Source organism: Sorex araneus, chromosome 3, assembly GCF_027595985.1.
Source record: "Sorex araneus isolate mSorAra2 chromosome 3, mSorAra2.pri, whole genome shotgun sequence".
Taxonomy (NCBI): Eukaryota; Metazoa; Chordata; class Mammalia; order Eulipotyphla; family Soricidae; genus Sorex; species Sorex araneus.
The window spans coordinates 156380660-156401409 of record NC_073304.1 but is presented as its reverse complement, the minus strand read 5'-3'; the positions used below and the strand labels follow the sequence as shown (position 1 = coordinate 156401409).

The 20750-nt window shown below is 43.4% G+C and overlaps 1 protein-coding gene across 3 annotated transcripts in view; it reads left to right on the top strand.

The window, feature by feature from the left end:
• NTM (neurotrimin) overlaps nt 1-20750 on the top strand; it is a 433089-nt gene that overhangs the window by 391202 nt on the left and 21137 nt on the right. For all 3 annotated transcript variants that reach the window (XM_004614127.2, XM_055131029.1, XM_004614129.2), the window contains exon 4: nt 18253-18387. In XM_004614127.2, the coding sequence (XP_004614184.1) occupies nt 18253-18387 (135 nt within the window). The remainder of the gene's footprint in view (nt 1-18252; nt 18388-20750) is intronic.

Sequence of the window (20750 nt, the reverse complement as noted above, 5' to 3'; positions counted from 1 at the left end):
TCCTCTAATCTCACCCCTTGCACTATTGATGGTCTTTTTTTTTTTGATGGTCTTTTCATTTAATAAATTCCTCTATAACTTCTTTTCTTAGGGTTCTACCCTTCTCTAGGCAGAAATCTAGATTTCTGCATCTGGGTAGTGAAAACATATTTTAAAGCAAACAAGAGCAGAAAACGTCTATCATCATTTCCTCCACTTTGCAACTATCCCTTTTACACCCCCCCACAAACACACACAAACACAAATTATCTTAAAATTTTTCAGTTTGCATGTACTGTGAAATTTTAGGATTTTGGCTGCTCTAAGTCTAACCCTGGAAAGATGGGAGGAGGTAGGAGAAAAATCTACATCGCCATCCCCACAGTCTTTCTTGGACAAAAGGAAATTATGCCACGATTGATAGGCTTTAAGGGCTCATTTAAAGGAGTTAAATGTCAACCATGTATATTGATTTTTTTAGTATGGCTGAGAAAAAAATTAACATGCATGCAATGAATTTGATATCTTAGTAATCACCTGGTGACTTAGCTTTGAGTTGGTTGAGTGGGGAGGTATAGGCAGAAATTTGATTGGATTTTTGGAAGTATACTGTCAAATGCAGATTTCTAAAAAGCACCTTTGGAAAATAGTTAAAGAATATTAGAGAAAAGAAATGCAAAATCGATCAGACAGAAGTGGTGCTTGAGGTGAACCTTTAAAGGACAAAAAATCCAAGAAGATTATTATAACTATGAGCTAATCTGACGGGTCACTTATTTTATCTATTGAGTATTGACAATAAGTGCAACCATCTAGCACGACATATTTTTAAATGAACTGATAAATGAATGAATGAATAGGAAAATAAAAACATCTATGTCCATAATCCAGCAAAACAAAAGAATAAGTAACCTAGGGGATAAGTAAGAATAAGTAAGCAGAGATCACTCATGGCATAAAATCTTTGTAAAGAAGAGAAGGGACAGCATCCGCAGATGCAAATAGAGAATTGGCTTTTGACAGGATAGACAGAGCACTGTTTTGTTTGCTAGTACAAAGCATGGGCAGAGGGGAAGGAGTGGAGGCCATATTCTAGAAAGAGATTGCAATGATGCAATCAAACCAATTTTCTTTAATTTGGAAGATAGTGAGATGACAAGCACAGATATAGAAGTTTGATCAAGATAAAATGAGCAATGTCTATTTATTGCCTTCTGATTCCCCTGCCCGCCCCCCCCCCCGCCCCAGTAAAGCACTTCTACCTCTCAGACAAAACCACTGTCAGAAAATAGCATTGATGGAGGTTACTGGTGAGCCAGGGAGATATTTAAGAACATGAAAAAGGGAAAAGAAACCATAAGAGTGGGAGAATGGGGTTATCAGAGAACCATTACAGCTTGCAGGGTGATCACGAGTTCTCATTAGAAGTAGAAGATGTGAAACTTCTGTTGAGTGATATTCCCAGAGCTGACAAAGGAAATATGTTCCAGATCTATCTAGAGAGAGCTTCCTCAGACTAGTGGAATATAGACAGATAGAGGTGATATCGTTGGGGTATTTACCAGTGTGAAAGTATGATGGGTGCCAAGAACTCTAAGCTTTATCAAAATGAATGTAAGAATAAAAAGACCAAAATGCATCAAGGTCAGTGGATTTGAGACCTCAGTGAAGTAAAATAATTGTTTCCATTAAGTCACTGAGCAAATGTGTCCAAGGATGGCAAGTCAAGGATAGAGTGTTTGTGACAAGTTTCAGCCATAATTGTGGGTGATGTTACTAAATGGGTAGAGAAGAATTCTTTGCGGACAAGGGGCCCAGGAATGTGGAGAATCTGGTTTTTGATAGATGCTCTTTATGAAGAACAAAGACTATGAAAATGATGACAATAAGGTTGTGATAAGAATCCCAGACTGGGAGATCAAGAGAGAACCTCAATGTGACGGGGATGAAGAATATGTAATGATTTAAATGACACAAATCTCGGTGGTCTAGCACTGGACATAAAGCTCATGCGAGTACTTGCCTTGCTTGTGTGAGCCCCTGAGTTCAATTTCTGGCACCATATAGTCTCTCTACCATCACTGGGAGCGACCTCCAACTTGGAAGAAGAGCCCAAGCACAGCCGGGTGTGGCTCCAAAATAAAAGCAAAAGATGGAGCCTAGAAGCTTTACTGGAGAGTATATGTACCAGTCAACAACCAATGGTAGGTCAGGTGTCCAGTGGAATCTGTACCTCCACAGGCCGTAAATAGGAATAAGGAGGAAACTCTCTAAGAAGCTATTGGGTGGCCCTGGGATTCGCGCCTCACAGTGTCAGGGCCTCAGAATAGAGAGAAGGGCACAGAAGAAGAGGAAAAGTGTGAACTGGTTTCATTGAACAATATGATGAGAGAATATGGGGAATGTACAATACGGCATGTACATCAGGGTCAGCTGACAAGAGTCCATGGCCAAACCCAGCTTCCCCCTCCATGCTTGCATGACATGAAGGTGAAGATGTTGCTTGGTTTTACACTTTTGTAAAGTTTAAGTATCAGAAGGAGATTATTGTGACCCATTGAGATTCTATGAAATCATTGCTGAATTGCCCACAAAGTCCTGTTGGAATCTAGAGGCGTTCACTCCTGTGCCTCTACTTCTCTGTCACTGCTTTCCCGGGACCACTTCAAGGGTCATTTGCAGCTTCAGAGGCATGTGGTCAGCAAGCTTTAAAGCACCATCTCCTTGATCTTTTATAGAAAAATTTTGCTGACATTACTCAAGAGGGTTGTTTTGACAATGTCTTGGGAAAAGCAATAGCTCAAGGGGAGGTCCTCAGACTATTGTAGGCTTCCCCGGTGGTCTTTGGCTGGCAGTTCCCACAGGCTTCATAGAATAGAGTGGCGGTGACTTACTATTCCCAGGGGTGACAATGGTTCTGGCTTTAATGAGAACACAGTGGTTATGGGAGAAAGCCTCTGATGTCACCAGGCCACCTGATCACTTCCTGTCATGCACATTTGCACTCAGCAGCTTCCTTAGTGTTTGAAGCACAATTCATGATTGTTTGGCCTTTGACCCTCTCAGTCCTTTTTATCCTCCCCCCTCAAACCTCATCTCCTTTCTCTTTCTCTTTTTCTCCTATTTTGCCGTCAATGACTCCAAAACCATGATTCCTGAACTCCCATTCACTTCCCACTGATTACAGAAGGTGCCAGTCAAGTATGGTCATTGTCTCCTGAAGTGGAGAATTAGGAAAACTCAAGGCCCATCCATTTGGGCTGTCATTGTTGCTTCAGGCACTAATGGCATTTGGTTGGGGATCAGCTAAAAGGATCTTTTATCCCTTTTGTTGAAGTTGTGGAGAGGAAAGTAAAGTGAAATCTGGAGGAAGGCTAAACATCTGCTTGAAGAGCCACTCAGTTCGTGAGGCTGAGGGAACACACCTGGATGCTGAGGGGTCAGGAGGGAAGAAATCTTTGGAAACCCAAGTAGGAAAGGGGATGTTTGTTTGTTTCGTGCCTTGTAAGCATCTTAGCCCCTGAAGCCGATGGCAGGAAGAGGTGAGGTGATGGTGCTGCACTGGCCTAGCACTGATTCCTCAGACCAAGTTAAATTCTCCCCCAAAGGAAGCAGCTGGAACCCAGGCCTGAGGCCAGCTTCTAATTCAGGCGGAGTCCTGCTGGTGGTGGGAACTGGGTCTCCAGACGCTGCCCTTCTTGGTTTGTGTTGATGGCAGCGCTTTTCTCCCTCCCTATCCCAGGAAGGTAAATAGCCTAATCATATTGCCTGCAATCATCCCTCTCCTAATTGCATATAGACAGAGCTGAATCACCAAGCTGATTCCTCTTGGAAGAAATTCAGCCGAATTGATGATGCCTAAGAAAGTTCTCCTACATACTTCTGATTAGGGCCCGCTGCGGCTGCACTCCCTAGACAAGGCAGGGACCTTGGCGGAGCTCTCAACTCTGCCTACAGGTGGCCAGTTGAGCAGGTTCCATGCCCTTCTCTTATTCACCCCAGGCCTGGCTCCATGGTGTTTAAATCTATAACCCTCAAGGGATTCCAGACATTGCTGTATGAGTCCAGATTTTTGTCAGAGAACAAGAAGACCAGAAAAATCTTTGTTGTAGAGGACTGCAGTTTTCTTAAAAGTCTCAAGGAAATTTGAAATTTCTCATGATGTTAACTCGAGGAACGGCTGGAATTCAAGTCAAATCAGTCCGTCTATCCTGGCTTTGAACACATGATGCTTTGGTGCCTTGATGTGAAAACAGTGGGAATCTAGTCAGAATTAGGAGAAATGCTCTCTCTTGAAAAAGTGTGATTAATGAGATGAATATGCCAGAATTTATCACTGCAGGGTGTTTAGTGCAACTCCAGAAACAGAATTGAATGAACTGGGTACAGAGAAGGTGCAGAAGCCTGAATGCCAAGCAAGACCTTTTGTTTTGACCTGCCTGGAGGGGTGAGACAATCTCAGGAGGTTGTGATGGTTGCATGAACTTTGGCTAAGTAGAGGCTGTAGGTAGCAGAATGTAGACAAAGGCAGAGAAGCTATAGAAGCATAAAAAAGACATTGAACATTTGTTGGTGTGTCCAGTGGCTTGGGGGAGAAAGAAGTTGCTAGAGGAAGAATCTGGAGAGGTGGAACACAGCCAGCCTGTGAGAAGTCTTAATAGGCCTCATCCATAGCAGAAAGCAGACAAAACTATCTGCTTAGGCTTGAACTGAATAAGGAAAGAAACAAAGATAGTAGACAGGGCAGGAAAGAGGGTGTAGGAATCCTGCAGAGTAACTCTGGGGGCCTGAATGAAGAGAGAGTGATGAGAAGAGAAGGAACAGAGAGGAAAACTGGAAAGAGGGCTACGACAATAGGATTTGGCTAAAGGAGGAATGAGGGAGAGAGGAATCAACCAGCTGTGGAGAGGGGGAATTTGGTCACGGGCCCTCAGAGATGGGTGAGTGGACTTCTGGGACAGAGGAGGAATCAGCTGTCAGTGATTTTTCATCAGAAGCTAGGGGGTTAGTGTTAGGAGGTCCCTGGGACAGTTTTGTCCGAAGGTCATTAGAAACACAGCTGGGATCCAACTTGTAGGAATGGTCTTTCTACAGATGTCATAAGGATGTGGAACAGTCATGGAATATGGCTTCCACTAAATGGCAGAGATACCATTTTCTCTCCTGTTCCTTCTAATATGCATTGACCTTCTCACATGCTGCCCTTTCTTCTAGGCATTTGGTTATTTTATTTGGAGTGGGCTTACCAGCAGTACTGGGGGTCACTCTTAGAGATACTTGGCCCAAAGGTGCAGGTCTGAGGGTTCAAGTCTAGGGTCTGTATGAAATCCTGCTGGGGGACACTGGGGTTTTACCTGCCAGAGCTGAGGGTGGCATGTGGTGCCAGAAATCAAACTCAGGGCACACCTGTCATATCCTCTGAGTTTTCTCCCCATCTTCACTCTTCTATGCCTTTGAACCAATTCTCTCTATAAGATTCTCAGACCCAGTCTATGAGAAATAAAAGGTCTTCATGTTTCACTCACTAAGGAACTGGGGCTCTGGCAAGTGTTGGAAGTTACTGAATTCCTAAGATGAGCAGCCCTAATTTGAATTCAGAAATTCCAAGATGATTCCAGCTCTGCTGGGTTTTATACATGGCCCTCTCTTGGAACCCTGGGTAGGCATGAGTGCCAATGATGTACAGATTGCAAGTGAATGGAAAAAAGGAGGCAGGAAGCAGTTGTAGAGTAGCCAGTGAAAGAATAGAGTGACTTATTTTTCTCCAGACACACTGTCTCCTTTTGCAAATTTCACATGGTTGCAAGCTCCACCTGTGTCTAGTGGGGTTCTCAGCAGAGCAGGAATGCATTCCCACACACGCGGGCAGCAACTAAGCACAATTAGCTTGAGTGGTGGGTAGACTTTGCAAACAATCTGCAAAGATCCATATACACGCATACACATGTGTGTCTCCAACTAGTGCAGTCAAATATGGTAAACACAACAGTTCACTTATGGCTCCCACAACTCTCAATCCTCCACCAGCTTCCTGCCTCTCTGGCCACCTCTATATTATTTTCTCCAGACAATGATTCTCACATGCTCTTTGTCTAACCATACAGTTTGGAAATGCATGCACGTTTGTGGAAGCTTGTGGGAGCTTGTAGTTGCTTCTCAGAATTGGACACAAAGTTATTCCTTAGATTATCTTCACTCTAAATTTGGCTCCATTCCTTTACTCCTTGCCCCCAGCTTCCATATTGGCCTTGAATGTTTGCTCGGTTGGAAACTTTGCCAGATAAATCTATCTGCTGTCTCCGAGTGCTTCATGGAGGGCATGAGCTTGGGCTTGCTCCCACCTCCAAGTACAGGGTCCCTAGGTCTCCTCAGGAATGGGAAGAACGCTGCAGACTCCATTTCTTCCATTCTAAGTCTTTGTGGGGAAAAAGTTTCTCCTCTTCATGACCCATGAGTTCCTGGGACCTGTGCATTTCTTCCCCTAGGGGGTGACTAGAAGCCACTTCATTTTTCATCCTCCACAAAGTCTAAAGAACATTCTCAAGCTGTAATTTCCCCCTAGAATCCTATTTTTCTTCCTCTCAGCATGCATATCTCGAGGATTTCATTATTTTTGTGTTGCGAGGGCTAGATTTTTGGAGAGATGGAGAGAGATTTTTGTTTTCTACCTTCACTGGGGGAGGAACCTGAGGCCCAAAGGAAGGTGGGTACTGATCTGTGCAGCCAGCACTGCTCCCGATTTCTTTTCAAAGAGGTGTCCAGTCTCTCCTTGGAGAAACATGTATACCCAGGCAAGCAAATGCATGGACATACAAATGGGACATGAAAACACACAGGGACAAGCATGTACACATGGGGCACATACAAGCACTTAGTGCACATGCACAGAGAGGTATGCACAGAAGGATGTATATGTCCCAATAGGGACACACACAAACACACATTGACAAAGGAGTGTCCAGGCACATACACATAAAGAAATACACAAAGGGACATGAATGCTCATACAGGGGCACACACACAAGCACATATATGTGCATATACAAAGGAGGGCACTGACATACACACATACACAGGGAATGTGTGTCTACAAAGGGGAATACACAGACAAGCACATACGTACATGTACCAAAGAGTGCACAGACACACAACCACAAACACATTCAGGGACATACTCCACACAATCACCTACAGACACATGAACACAGGTACACTCACTACAGGCATATACATGCACATCAAACAGGTACACACTTGCACACATAGGTGTTCACAAGGTACATAGACACACACAGGTGCACATGGAAACATGATGTTGTTTCCTGAAGCTCAAACTCTCTAGGGCTTTTGTTGCACCATGCTCAGATCCAGAATTGTGCTAGAGAGTATCTGTGGCCAAGTGCCAGGCCCAGACCAATTGTTTCCTGCCTTCCTGGGCCATGCAGCAGGCCTCAGCTGTGACCTCTGACCCAGAGGTGTGTGCAGTGGTGTCAGGAAGCCTTAACCCACACGGAGCCACTCGTGTACAACTCCTTTCCTTAACTGAATCTGGCATTCTCAGCACTCCGCAGCACTCAGGACTGGCATGTAGTTCTGCGAGTGGAGAAAGCCAAGAGCCAACACGCTGAGGCAATATGACACTGCAGAGTTCTATATTTATCCCCTATCAATGTCTTTCAGATCAAATTGGCTGAGTTTACAAATCAAAGCTGATTTCTTTATTTTATTTTTTTTTAATTTTAGCAGCCATCAGCTGCACTCCTGCAAATACCCAGGTTCCAGACATCAAGCTGTGACTCCAAACATCCAGATGTGTGTTTTCTGACTTGGATATCATCTTCCATAATAGCGGGTCTGCACACAAAGCCGAGCTGACAGCCTGGCGAGGAGGCTGAAGCACACACAGTCCCGCCGGCTGCAAAGCCACATCTGCTCAGCCCACCAGTGTCCTGCCTGCAAGAAGCGGCTGGGCCTTGAAGGGGTAGCCAGGGCCGGGAGAGGCAGGCGCCTGGCTCTGAGCTGGCTGGGAGCCACTTCCACCCACTTCCATGCTGAATCACAGCACTGCCTTCCTCATTACAAGCCACTGATTCCTCCCAGGAAATTTCCTAATCAAAGAATTAGATTTTGTTTTTCTTTCTCAATAGCATTAAAATAAAATATTGCATTTCACAGATGCATATATTCTGTGCTCACTCTCGAATAAATTTTTAACATGTTCCAGGAGCTATGCTAAGTTATCTTGATCTATAAATAGGTAGATAAATAGACTCCATTTATAGCAGATATCAATTTTTATGATATTTCACTGGGTCTCTATCACTCTATGGTAGAATCAGGCTCTCTGATTTCTTTCTTTTTTGTTTTTTTTTGCTTTTCGGGTCACACTCAGCGATGCTCAGGGGTTACTCCTGGCTCTGCACTCATGAATCACTCCTGGCGGTGTTCGGGGAACCATATGGGATGCTGGGAATCGAACCTGGGTTGGCCACGTGCAAGGCAAACGCCCTACCCTCTGTGCTATTGCTCTATCCCCTCACTGATTCATTTTAAAGCCATCCATTGACATTGTCAGCACAGGGAATAATGAGCCACCTGGGGAATACTAACTCTCAAGTGCAGTGTAGCTTGACCAACTGGAGGGGTAGGGGAGAAACCAGTCATGGGGCCACTGCCAGAGAACTCAGGGAAATTTTGAGATCCATGTCAAAGAATAAGAATTCACATTGGATTTAGGAAGATGATCAATGAACTGGGGTGTATGCTTTTCCTTTGGGAGGTCCAGGCTTGTTCCCTGGCATAAGCGGTCCTAGGGATGTTACCCCAAAAGGGGAGAAGACTCCAAAGAATCCAGATTAAATAGATAAGAGTTCTGAGGCTTGAAAATACATAAGAGTTGGAAAATAACTCTAGGACTTTAGCTCCTGAACAACAGGAATCACTGGGTCTAAGGAAAATCACTTGTTTATCCAGGTTCGTTCAGTCCCATCCATTCTCTATATGTGGGCCCCCGAGTTGACAGCCAAGAGCATATTTTCATCTGTTTGAGACTGTGCCTCGTGTCAGGCAGGAACAGGTTGAGTTCCCTAGACCTGGTTGAAAGAGAGTTTTAAAATTCACTTATTCCTAGCCATATGACCTTGTAGGCAAAGGAAAGGTCCAGGAGAAAAGAATATGTATAAATATATTTATAGCCTTTCATTTTTCGTTGTGAAATTAGAGACATTTCTCAAGCCCTGGGCAGGTCTCATGTGGGCCTGGCAACAATATATCTGCTTTCTTAGAAGAAATTATCTTGAGAAATTGTATTTCTTGTAAATCAAATCCGACTTTAAGTGAAAGACATCGTGCTTTCTAGTTAAAGGCTCTGTGGTGAAGCCTTTGTAAAGTTTATTATTATTAAAGTTCCAACTATAAAAGCAGAGATCTGATTATCCTTTAATTTCTGAGTTGTGCATTTCTGGTACCAAGGATTCTGTATATTAAAATGTTCTGAATCTCAGTTGTCATATCAGTAAAAATATAATGGTTTGGGAAGCTGCCACTTACTGCGAGTTTGCCAAATTCTAAGAACTCGCATGTATTTGCTTCTTATGCTAAGTATTAAATTAGTATTTACAGCCCTAGATGATCACCTGGTTCCCCCCCACATTCAGAAGAGATATTGGAAGCACAGAGATATAAATGATGATGAAGTTCAGGCTCTAGGATTCAGTATACAGAGACCCCCCTGTATAGCTGGGCCCTGTATTGTGGGGGCAGAAGGGGAGGGAGGTTTGGGCCACACTTGGAGATGCTCAGGGCTTACTCCATACTCTAGGGCACTTCTGGAAGTGCTTCTGAGACCATATACAATTCCAGGGATTGAACCAGAAGCAGCTGCACCTAAGACAAACACCCTAACCCCTGTACTCTCCGGCCCCACTATCAACTTCACCCAGCTAGTTCCATCAAATAGCACACCCTCAGAAGCCAGGCGGTGGAGGAAATCAAGCCTCAGACGCTTGGCAAGTCTTACAGCATCGACAGCCTCATGCTGTTCCGGAAGCCACTGCTGTCTGGCCTATGATGGAAAGCCACATTCTCCTCATCTGAGTCCGCAGCATGAAAATTACATGGCCATCATGGATTGGGCTCTTTGGGTGTGTCTGCATTCCGGTAGATCCCCTGCTTTGTCTCAGAGTTTTCTCCACCTTGCTCTAGGCTTATATTCCAGGTGCTCCAGTGCTAGTCTACTCATGTGCTTCCCCTGGGCTCTTGACCATCCTCTCACTATTGCCTCCAAGGCTGCAATTGACTGGGCTGCACATCTGGAGCACCAGGGTGAAGCACGGAACTGGCCTTCCCTAGCACATTTGCAGGGCACGAACCCAGGGCTCACAGCAGCAGCCACCTTCTCTGATCTCCCCTGAGCACATTAGAACTTCCCCCTACCAATCACTGCCTGTAGTCCAGCCCGTGTGGACACAGCCAGTCAGAGGCCACTCAACATCCCAGTTATCTGAACAAACCACACCTTCCTCCATCAACACACGAAACCTCCCCACAGTGACCAGCTCAGAATCCTGGCATTGTGGGTGAATGCCAGGTGTCCTACCTCTTCAGCATTGTCCCTGAAACCCCTTATGATTTCTCAGGAATATCTTGATGCTTCAAGGGAGATGGCATGGAGGGTACAGTTCTTCTCTAAGGCCAGTCACAACATTTGATATAAAATTTTCAATGTTTCCTTCCAACTCCTACATTTTGGGATTCTATGATCTTTAAAATAATTTTTCCCATTTCTGGGGTCCAATGATTTTTATCTCAGCTGCTATAGCTGCCATAAAAATATTAAGCAAGGAGACAGCTGTGTCCTCTTCCCTCCAATAGCTACAGCTGTTCTCTTGACAAGCTTATTCTTGGGTACGATAAACATGATAATTGTGGCTATTATTATTTTCAGTTATGAAGGTTTGAAACATCCAATCTATGAACTCGGAAATGCAGGGTTTTCTTTTCTAGGGGGGTGTTAGAGCTTTTGTCCTTCAATTGGTCCTATGCTGAGGGCTGAACACATAGGACACTAAGCAGTTCCTTCTGCTATTCGGGGGCTGCTATGGTTGACTTCCAGCTCACTTCCTTTCATGACTTGCATTGTCAGATTGCACTTTGAGAAATAACTGTGCTCTTGGAAAGTGGGTTCTGCAACTAATTCAGTTAGAGAAATCAGACCTCCACATTGATCTCCATGTTGTAGTTAAGTTTACCAGAGAAAATGCTTGCTCCTAAAACTATATACATTATGCCATACACCCAATAAGCCTAAAAAATATATCTAGGTGCCGTGATCTATAATATTGTTACAATAGAGATATGTTCTTGTGTTTCAACCCCACACCGGCCACCAGAGCTTCTACCTTCCCCCACCAATGTCTTAGGGTCCCACTCCTGAAGTCCCTCTGCCTTGCCACCTCATGAGATATTTAAGGAAAGGTTGAGTTTTTCTTTCCTATAGGACAATAATGATGATTGGGGTGCAGAGGTGGGGGTTGGTGAATTGGGTCACACAAACAGTGCTCATGGGCTATCCCTGGCTCAGTGCTCAGAAGTGATCCCTGATGGTGTTCAGGAGACAATGTACGGTTTTGGGATTCAACTCAGGATTAGCCAAAGAAGCCACAGGCAAGGCAAGTGCATTACCCACTGTACTATATTTCTGACCTGTTGATGATATTCTTTAAAGCCAGCAATTAAGGGCTGGAAAGATAAGATAGAAGGTAAGGCAAGCAACGTATGGAGGCTTTTCCATGGTTAAAGGAAGCTTAACACTGCTTACGGTTCCATGGAGCACCGCCAGGAGTTCAGAGCAAGGAATAACCCCTGAACATGCTGAGTGTGACCCCCAAGCAACTCACTAAATAAAGTCAGAGGATAAACACACAATTCTAGGAGCAAGGACCAGAAGTGGCATTGTCTTGGGGAAGACATAAGGATAAGGGAATCAAAATGAGTTCCTTACTCTTGGTCTCTCCCATGAGAAGAGAATTATTCTGTAGTTCTGAGTATTCTGAATTATTCTGTAGTTCTGAGTACTCCAGCCAGCTGATTATTTGAGATAGAGCCACAGTCAGCAGTGCTTTGGGATGCCATGTGGTGCCAGCGGCAAAAATTCTGGGCCTTTCATAAGTTAGACATGCTCTCTACCACTTGAACTATCTCCCTGCCCCTTAAACCTTTTATCAATAAGAAGTTCACACAATTCACATTATGTCAGCGGCCTTCCAGAGTGCAATGAACACCAGAGATAACTAAAACTCAGGCCCTGCTGTCAGAATTTCAGTGGCACTGGAAAATAAACCCGTAGCATCAGTCACCAGAAAACACTCTGACAGTTGCAGGAGCCATCAAAACCTGGTGTGCTTTGTCACAAAGCAGACATGTGATCAGGTCTGTTCTGAAAATACATGTTGAGCTATAAATCATGATTTCCCAGACTTGACAATATGTGAGAATCATTGGCAAGATTCTTAAACATTTTCATTCCAGGGGCCAAGGAGATAGCCAGGTATCATGGGCATATGTCTTGCATACTGAAGGCCATAAGTTTGATCTGAACTATCACACGGGCCCCAAATACCATCAGGTGTGAGCTTGGAGGCCCCCAGCATTGTTGGCCCCAGTAGTATTGCAATGCCAGGTCTCAGGATTAAACTACCCAGCCTGGTTGGTGAAAATTGCTGACAATGGCCTGCAGGACCCCTGAACATGGCTTGGGAGCCCCTCAATAATAAGAAACGAAAACAATAAATCCTAATCTCCCAGAGGGTTCTACTTCAGATGGGGTCTAGAAATCTATATTTAAACAATTATTTTTGGGAATTCTGCTGAAGCCGGGCTATGTCTCAGTATAGTAACTCTGGCATTTACATCCCTTGAAGTGGTTGAGTTGGATTGTTTTACACTTGTAAGGCCTTGATGATTTCTAAATTCAACAAAAGAGCAGTACAACCACAGGCAGGGGAAGCTGGGAAAATGTGCTCAATTTTCTGGACTGCACATAAAGTTCAACAGTCCACAGGAATATGTTGCCTCATAATTGGGAAAGTTGGAAACTCCCCAAACTCCAAATCAAGGTCCCAGCTAGTTCATCTTTTCTCTAACACTTTCATTTGCCTCTTCCAGTGTGCCAACAATTCCAAGCTTTCCTTCCTTGGCTCATGGACCCCTCAGTCCATCATGGGCCCTCTGTCTTCTCCCTGAAGGTCTTCACCTTGTCTTGCTCTTCTGCATGCCTATCTGTGCCCCAGTGTCTCCTCTTTATAAAGACATCAACTCCATGGGATGAAGCCCACCCTAGTCCCTTACTTGAAGTAAAGAAATTATTTCCAAATAAGATTATTTTCCCAGTGACAGATGGTGCATTCCCCCATACAACTCTGAGGGAGGAGGAAGTTCATTCCATTCCAGCCACAATGATTTTCATAGCTGCCTTAAGAATTTGCAAATGATATGGACACTGCTGAGGGGGACAGAAAGAACATGGCTCTTCTGCATGCAAGAAGGAGACTAGAAGGAGCATATGTCCAAGATGAAGTAGCCGAAGTCATAACTGTACCAGTAGTTGGAGAGGCCCAGCTCTCTCCAAAACTACTCTGGTGGCTGGGTATAGTAGTCCCCAACTCACACTGCACAGGATGTTGCCTTACATCCTGGGAGAACTAGTTTTTGAGTTGGGCAGAGGAAGCATTGTTGGTAGAAAACAGGTAGAGAACTTCTCATCATGAAGCCTGAAGGCTGTGCTTTTTGCCACAATGAGCTGTGGCCTTCCACAAGACTCTACTTGCAGGTAGTCCTGGACTCCTATATGAAGGGCTTGGAGAAGAGAGTGAGCTCATGCTTTATGTTCCATTGAACGGGGAGCCACTTTCAGTGTCTTGGAGGTATGCTATAATTAAGAGGATGTTTTAGGAAGTTGAGTGTGCCATTTCCACCCAGGAATGGTGTTCCTTTGGAAAAAGCAGGAGCAGTTGTATAACCAAGGAGCAACTGGCCAGGAATAGTTTCTTTTCAGAGGCTATATTAAGTGATTTCCCTCCCCCTTCCCACTGGTAGTCTCTCCCCCATAACATATTCGTTAGCATTTTGTAAAATAAGCTTTCATCATTTCTTTTTCTGTCTTCTTATGTTCTTCCTATTAATGACTTAGCACTGCTCACTTGATAGTCAGTGCACAGATGCTACTCAGGGAATCCTCTCCTTGGACCATTAACTCCAGAAATTCAGATTTCAGTTTAGTGGTATTTGGAGGGTTTATTTGTTTTAAGCAATACCTATGGAATCTCATTATTGGTGGCTCAAAGTTTAATTGCTTATGTCAATATTGATGGTCTTGATCTCTGGTTTTTTCATGTGAAAACCTAGCAATAAATGACAAAGAAAGGTAAGATTTATAAAATGTCTTAATGCATGAGAATTATTTTTCAGATGCTTTTCCCAGTAGTGTCAGGATGTGTCCATATTACAGGATATAAAGAGTGGAATATTATCTGGTTCTTTAAAATTCTGTATTTTGTCTGGGGGACATGATGGTCAAGTTAAGCCACTGTGTAGTATGTGTGTGGTGGGGGGAGGGTGGTCAAACTTAGCTCTCAAACATGCAAGGCAAGTGCTGTTTTGCTGAGCTACATTCCCAGAAAGCTTTCGCTTTTTGTGCAATATGACTTTTGTATAAATCCTCTCTCTTTGATGATAGAAACCTGGATCAATAAAAAACAAACTCTTTCTCTAAATCTTAAGTTACCCCACTTCCTTCCTCATGTAAGATCACATGCTATTGATGGATACATTTATACCTACACAAATGTCTATCCGAAAACAATGTATTCTTCTATGGGAAGGGGTCTCCAAAGTGGAGCTCAGGGGGCCTGGGCAACCCATGACAATTCTCAGAGGGTAGGCAGCTCAATGTGAGGGCCTGAGGTTGCCATGTTGCTTGGGTCCTGTGGTGCTGGGGATTGCTGAGGGCCAACCCAATGGTGCCCAGGACCATTGAGATGGTGCTCAGGGACTCCAGGTCTAAAGCCAGCAGTCCTCTAGGGCCTTCCAGTGTTGTTCAGGGGAATAAACAGGGCTGGGTAGAAAACCACAGTTGGCCGCATGCAAGGCACATGCCTTTGCCCTTTTATTCACTCTTCACCTAATGCATTCTTGACCATCATCATCCAAATATGTTCGTACTTGCATTTGTGCCTGTGCAGAAATGGATTCCTACCTGCTTCTTTACTTTGATAACCAGGTAATGAACTCACAAAAATCTGGTGCTCATAAATATTATTGTAACCCCTGACCCTCATCCCACCCCAAACTGCATGTTTGGATGGGAGAACGAAATGGATGCAAAGTAGGAAAAAAAGAAAAAGACATAAAAGCTCTGTTTTGGGTTTTTTGTTTTTTGTTTTTTTGTCTCTCTGTGTTGATGGTGCCACTGGCAGCTTCTAGGAGAGCTGAGGTTCTACCAGTCACTGTCTCTATCCCGGACTCAATCCAGAAACAGCTGTCCAGAGCTAATTTATTTTCTAATCCTACGGCACTGTTAATTTATAAATTACACTGGTAATTCAAGCTATTATTAATTTCAGATGGTGTAGGGCAAGTTTAATTAAAATATGACACCAATTGCCACACATATGTATGAAGGACCACCATTTAAAATTAATGGGAATATTAAGTGTGACACTGGTCTCTGAGATGCTTTGCACGGTAATTATAGCATTTGATCAAAGACAGATCTGACAAATGTCGACTTGGGGTTGGTAGCAAATAAACAATGACAACATAAATGGAATCACAAACTCTTCATTGAAACCATTTCTTGGCATTTCATCCACTCTTCCTCCCCCGCCCACAGAAAGATAATTCTCCACCTGCAGAAAGATACTTGGAGAACCATCATCAGAAAGGCAACAGATTTGGGGCTGGAGCAATAGTAGAGTGAGTAGGGAGTTTGCCTTACATGCAGCCAACCTAGGTTCAATCCCTGGCATCCCATATGGTCCCCTTGAGTACCTCCAGGAGTGATTCCTGAGTGAAAAGTGATGAGTAACCCCTGAGCATCACCAGGTGTGACCCAAAAAGCCAAAAGAGGAAAAAGAAAATAAAAGGCAACAAATAGAAGCTTCTTTCTGGTTATAGCTATCCATCAATGTACGTTAATATTAATGAACTTTCTAATCCTGTTTTCTTCTTCTAAACATGTTCCTTGTTCTCCTTGAGAACTTAAGAGGCCCTGCTTGCATATTATTGGCCCATCTTTTGTTCTTCTGCAGGAAATAGAGGTAGAGGATTTCTAGGTAGGAAAAAACATAAGCTCTGTAAGGCAGAAGCAATGCAAGGAAGCACTCAGGTTGGGGCCATTTATGACTTGATTGAAGCAAAGACTTAACACAACCGTGGTGTGGAATCAGTAGTTTCTCTTCTTGCAAAACTGTTGTTTTATGGTTGTTGTCATTGTTCCTGCAGCTATCGTTACCCTGACAAAACTCGCCTGTAACAGCGTGGCAGAACCAATACAACCATAACTTACGTACCATAGGCATTATTCTCGGGCTTGTGTTTGTTGCTTACTTTTGTCATTTTTATGCTTCGCATCAGCAGATCCAGGCCGTGTTACAGAGAGGTTGTGTCGCTGAGAGAAATGGTCTGACTTCCCATTCCAGGGCCCCCATGTTATCATAGTTTTCATCCACCAGCATCTGGGCCTCCGGGCAGATCAGAGGATTAGTCTCGAAAGCATCAGGCAGCCAGCACCCAGGAGTTTTCAAAGCATTTTCATGCACCCCTTCCCCTAGTTTTCATGCCCACAGTTTCATTTGTTATTCTGAACACCCCTGTGGGGGATTAGAATCAGATATATTTTTCAAATATGTCTCTCTGTAGTCAGGGATAATTTCAACTCAGGCTTGAATTGAAATAATTCCAAAAAAATTATTACCAGCACCACGTTTACTCTGAAGTGTCCTAATTTGGGGCTGAGAGTGAGCTCAGTGATCAGAGGCACATGGTTTGCATGCATGCAGATCCAAGTTTGATCCCTGGTATCCCCCAGACCCCATGTACCCTTGGGTGTATCCCTGGAGACCCCAAGCCTTACTGAGTATGTTATGATGGTCTCCAAGCACTGTCAGGTAGCTGAGTTATCCCCTAGCATCACTGTACTAAAATAAACAGTAATACATCATGCCCAAGCACTGATCCATTCAGGTATTGCTAGGAGAGCCTCAGAGCCCCCAAGCACTGCTTGGGAGACCCCCTAAAATGTATCCAGGTTTATATTATAAATATATATTCCTTGAATTATTTTTATTTCACATAAAGAAGGCATATTATAGGGAGGCAAAATATTTATTTTTGCCCCTATCATCCTTCTGCATGGAAAGGAATCTCAGGGTGACACTGGAGAGCTCTGGAGACTTCTAGGGTTCAATGTCATGGTCCTTTCATAAACAAATGCTCATGCCCACACCTCAGACAGAAAGTTTAGTAGGGAAAAGATTGTTATTGTTTTTAATTTCTCACTTAAGAAACTGAGCCATAGGATGTGAAGCCAGATCTTATTGATTGTGGTCCAAGTGTACCTTGTCTATCATTGCTTTGTCCTCACTGTTTCATACCCAAGAGGTCTAGTTGACAAAATTGGAGGAAACAGATCCTTGGATTGTCAAGGTCTAAAACTAGAGATTGAAATGCTTTCTTGGATTCCCCAGTCTTCCGTTACTTGTATGTGTGTGTGTGGAGGTGGGGGGGCATATATGTGTGCACATGGACGTGTGTGTGTTCATGTATGTGTGTGTGTGTAATGTGTTTATGTAACTGCCAGTTCAGTAGTGTCAATAAGTCTGTGGTCCGAGTGACAGGTGACAGTGCTTCACTGCACAGTTTAGGCCAAATGATACCCTGAGATGGGAAGAGTTAATATTGCCCAGAGGTGCCTCACTCAGATCCCAGAGCCCTGGGTGCTTGGTAAGATGCGGGCAGTGTAAATGTCAGAATTATTAATCACTTACCAGGGAGCAGTGGTTCTCAAGACACAATGCTCAATGCAGGCAGAAACAAACATTTCACAGGGTCCATTGGGGCGCCATGAAAAAGTTGAGGCTGGAGGTGGGGAAAGGAAACTTGGCTCAGATCCTAAGAATCTGAACTTGGGGCCACCATTCTCTGCAGATATTCCCACCCTGATTTGATTTTCTAAATTTCTCCATGTTTTTTTTTTCTTTCCTCCTCTTTCTGCAGCTGTGGGCTTTGTGAGCGAGGATGAATATCTGGAAATCCAGGGGATTACCCGGGAGCAGTCTGGAGACTATGAGTGCAGCGCTTCCAACGATGTGGCTGCACCGGTGGTCCGGAGAGTAAAGGTGACCGTGAATTGTAAGTAATCGCAGGCAGCCTCATCTCCCGTGCATGGCTGTTGGTCATCACAGCTTCGACCAAGTGGCACTCATCGCCATTAGGTCTCATTGAAAAAATTGGATAAACCTGTGAGCCCAGGACACCGTGTAAGGGAGCCTCACAGCATTCACGAATAAAAATTCCAAGTACTCTGTTAAACAATGTAGCTAAGATTAATTTATAGAAAATCTCAAAGTTGACTTAGATTCCTGGACGGTCACTTAAATGGTATTAAATATATAATGTATAGACTTAAGTCTTCTTCACATATCAACCTCCCAACATTTTCTCAGATTGTCCCCAAAATTCTCTCTCTCTCCACTTCCCATCCCATATGGAGAGGAAAACATTGAGGGAACAAGCAATGATCAAGGAGTACCTCTCAGTTCTTCTGGCATGACCTATTCATACTAATCTCAACAAAGTTGACCATTTTTTCCTGAGCTTTCCTTTAGAAAATGCAATTCTTCATTGCAATATGACTGATCATTTGCAAACCATTTAAAATTCTACTTCCTTTTTGATGAACAATTGTGATGTCAATTCATTTTTCCTCACATTTTACTAGAAAATCCATGGGAAAATAGAAACAACCCTTCCACTGATGACTTACCAATCTCTACTACCTACTAATTAGTGTCATCTCCCACCAGAAATAAACTAGGACAACACAAAATCAAGTGAGAACACAATGTGCCCTTCCAGAGGAGGCTCCTCCCTGGGGAACTAGATTGTGTTGAGTGAAAGCAATCATAATTCAGGGCCTTGGGGGAGACCTGTGCAGTCATCATCCATGTATGATTTCTGCACATGCTTGCTCCTGGAAGGGAGATTTCAATACCATAAGGGGCTACTGTGAAATCATGAAAAGGAATATCCACACAGAGTTGGTCATTACAAGAGAAAGCCTGGCCACACCACCACACCTCGGTGACTGGGTGTGATCTCATCTGTCACCCTCACCAGGCCAGCATAAGGAACACCAGGATTGGAGAGTTTAAAAAGAGGGGCCAAGGGTTTTGAGAAGATAATACTATTTTCCAGTGATAAATGCTATCACCTCTTGGTTTTGAAGAGGCAGGTCTTCCAACTATGAAAAGGAACTCTTTCCCTTCTGCAAGATTTTCTTTCCCTTTTCATATAATTTTCTGAGTTTACATCTCCCTGCCCTGACCTGTGCTTGTTACCAAATCGTAATTCCCTAAAGACATCAAATCAAAGGCTCCTTTCCAATTGCAGAGAAAAACCAAAGAACACAAGGAATTGCAAGCAAATGAAAACCTATTCTGAAAAATAAGTGAAAATGAGTGATAACTGCATCAAATACACATGATCAAGTGACTAGGTACAGATCACAGTGTGGCTTTGGGGTAAAGCAAAGAGAAAAATGTCACCTGCTGTAAGGTTTATATCCAGAAGATAAAAGAAAAGTAACTGCTTGAAAGGAATATGACTTGGTCAGTTACTGAGAGCCAAGAGAAAGTTGTCTTCAGGATTTCTCCACACTTTGAGCTATGATTGCCATTTTGGTCTGCAGATTTTCTTTCTGTGGTTTTCATGACAGTCAATTATAGTTCAGAAATATCACAAGAAGAAATTAGGAGAGCGACATCACATTTATGTAAGTTTTAGCAAAAGAATTACATTGTTATAATTGCTCAAATGTATTATTAGCTCTTAATCTCTTGCTGTGTCTAATTTACAAATTAAACCTGATACCAGGTAAGCACAGACAGAAAAACAATTTTTGGAAATCAAATAGGAACAACATAATCTACAGAAGATGCAGTGCTGTCCATGTTTTGAGTCTTCTTATGTGGTCTTTCAATAAGGGGGATTAAATAGTCAATATCATGATACAATATTTCTGCAATAGAGCATAAGTTTATTATGGCTATTTTTCATAATATACTTCAAGGTAAAAGTTTCAAACTATTGGAATGCCCAGGGTCGTTTGGTAAAGACTTCAAATGAATGTAGGCCAAGCAGTTCGGTCTCCTTTGGTCTGACTTGATTGAGGAACCATTTTCAAAGACCTGCAATGACTGATCTGTAGATCCTTCAGGCAATTCTCCATGAATATTATTTCTTGCAGCTGAGCTTTTGATGGGAATTGAATAGTTTGAGGTTATATACCCTGGCAAGTACTGGTGTGCAGAAATTCTATAAGACTGATTAAAGGTATTGCCTGTCAACCATGGGGTGTTGGGTTGAGTGGAAGAAATCATCCAATGAAAGTTAAAATGTTTAAGAGGAAATAGGCCTGAATGCCTGGCCCTTCCCCCCTTTGATAGAGGGGGCAGAAATAATTCATGCAAAGGAAATTCCACTTTTTTCTTGGA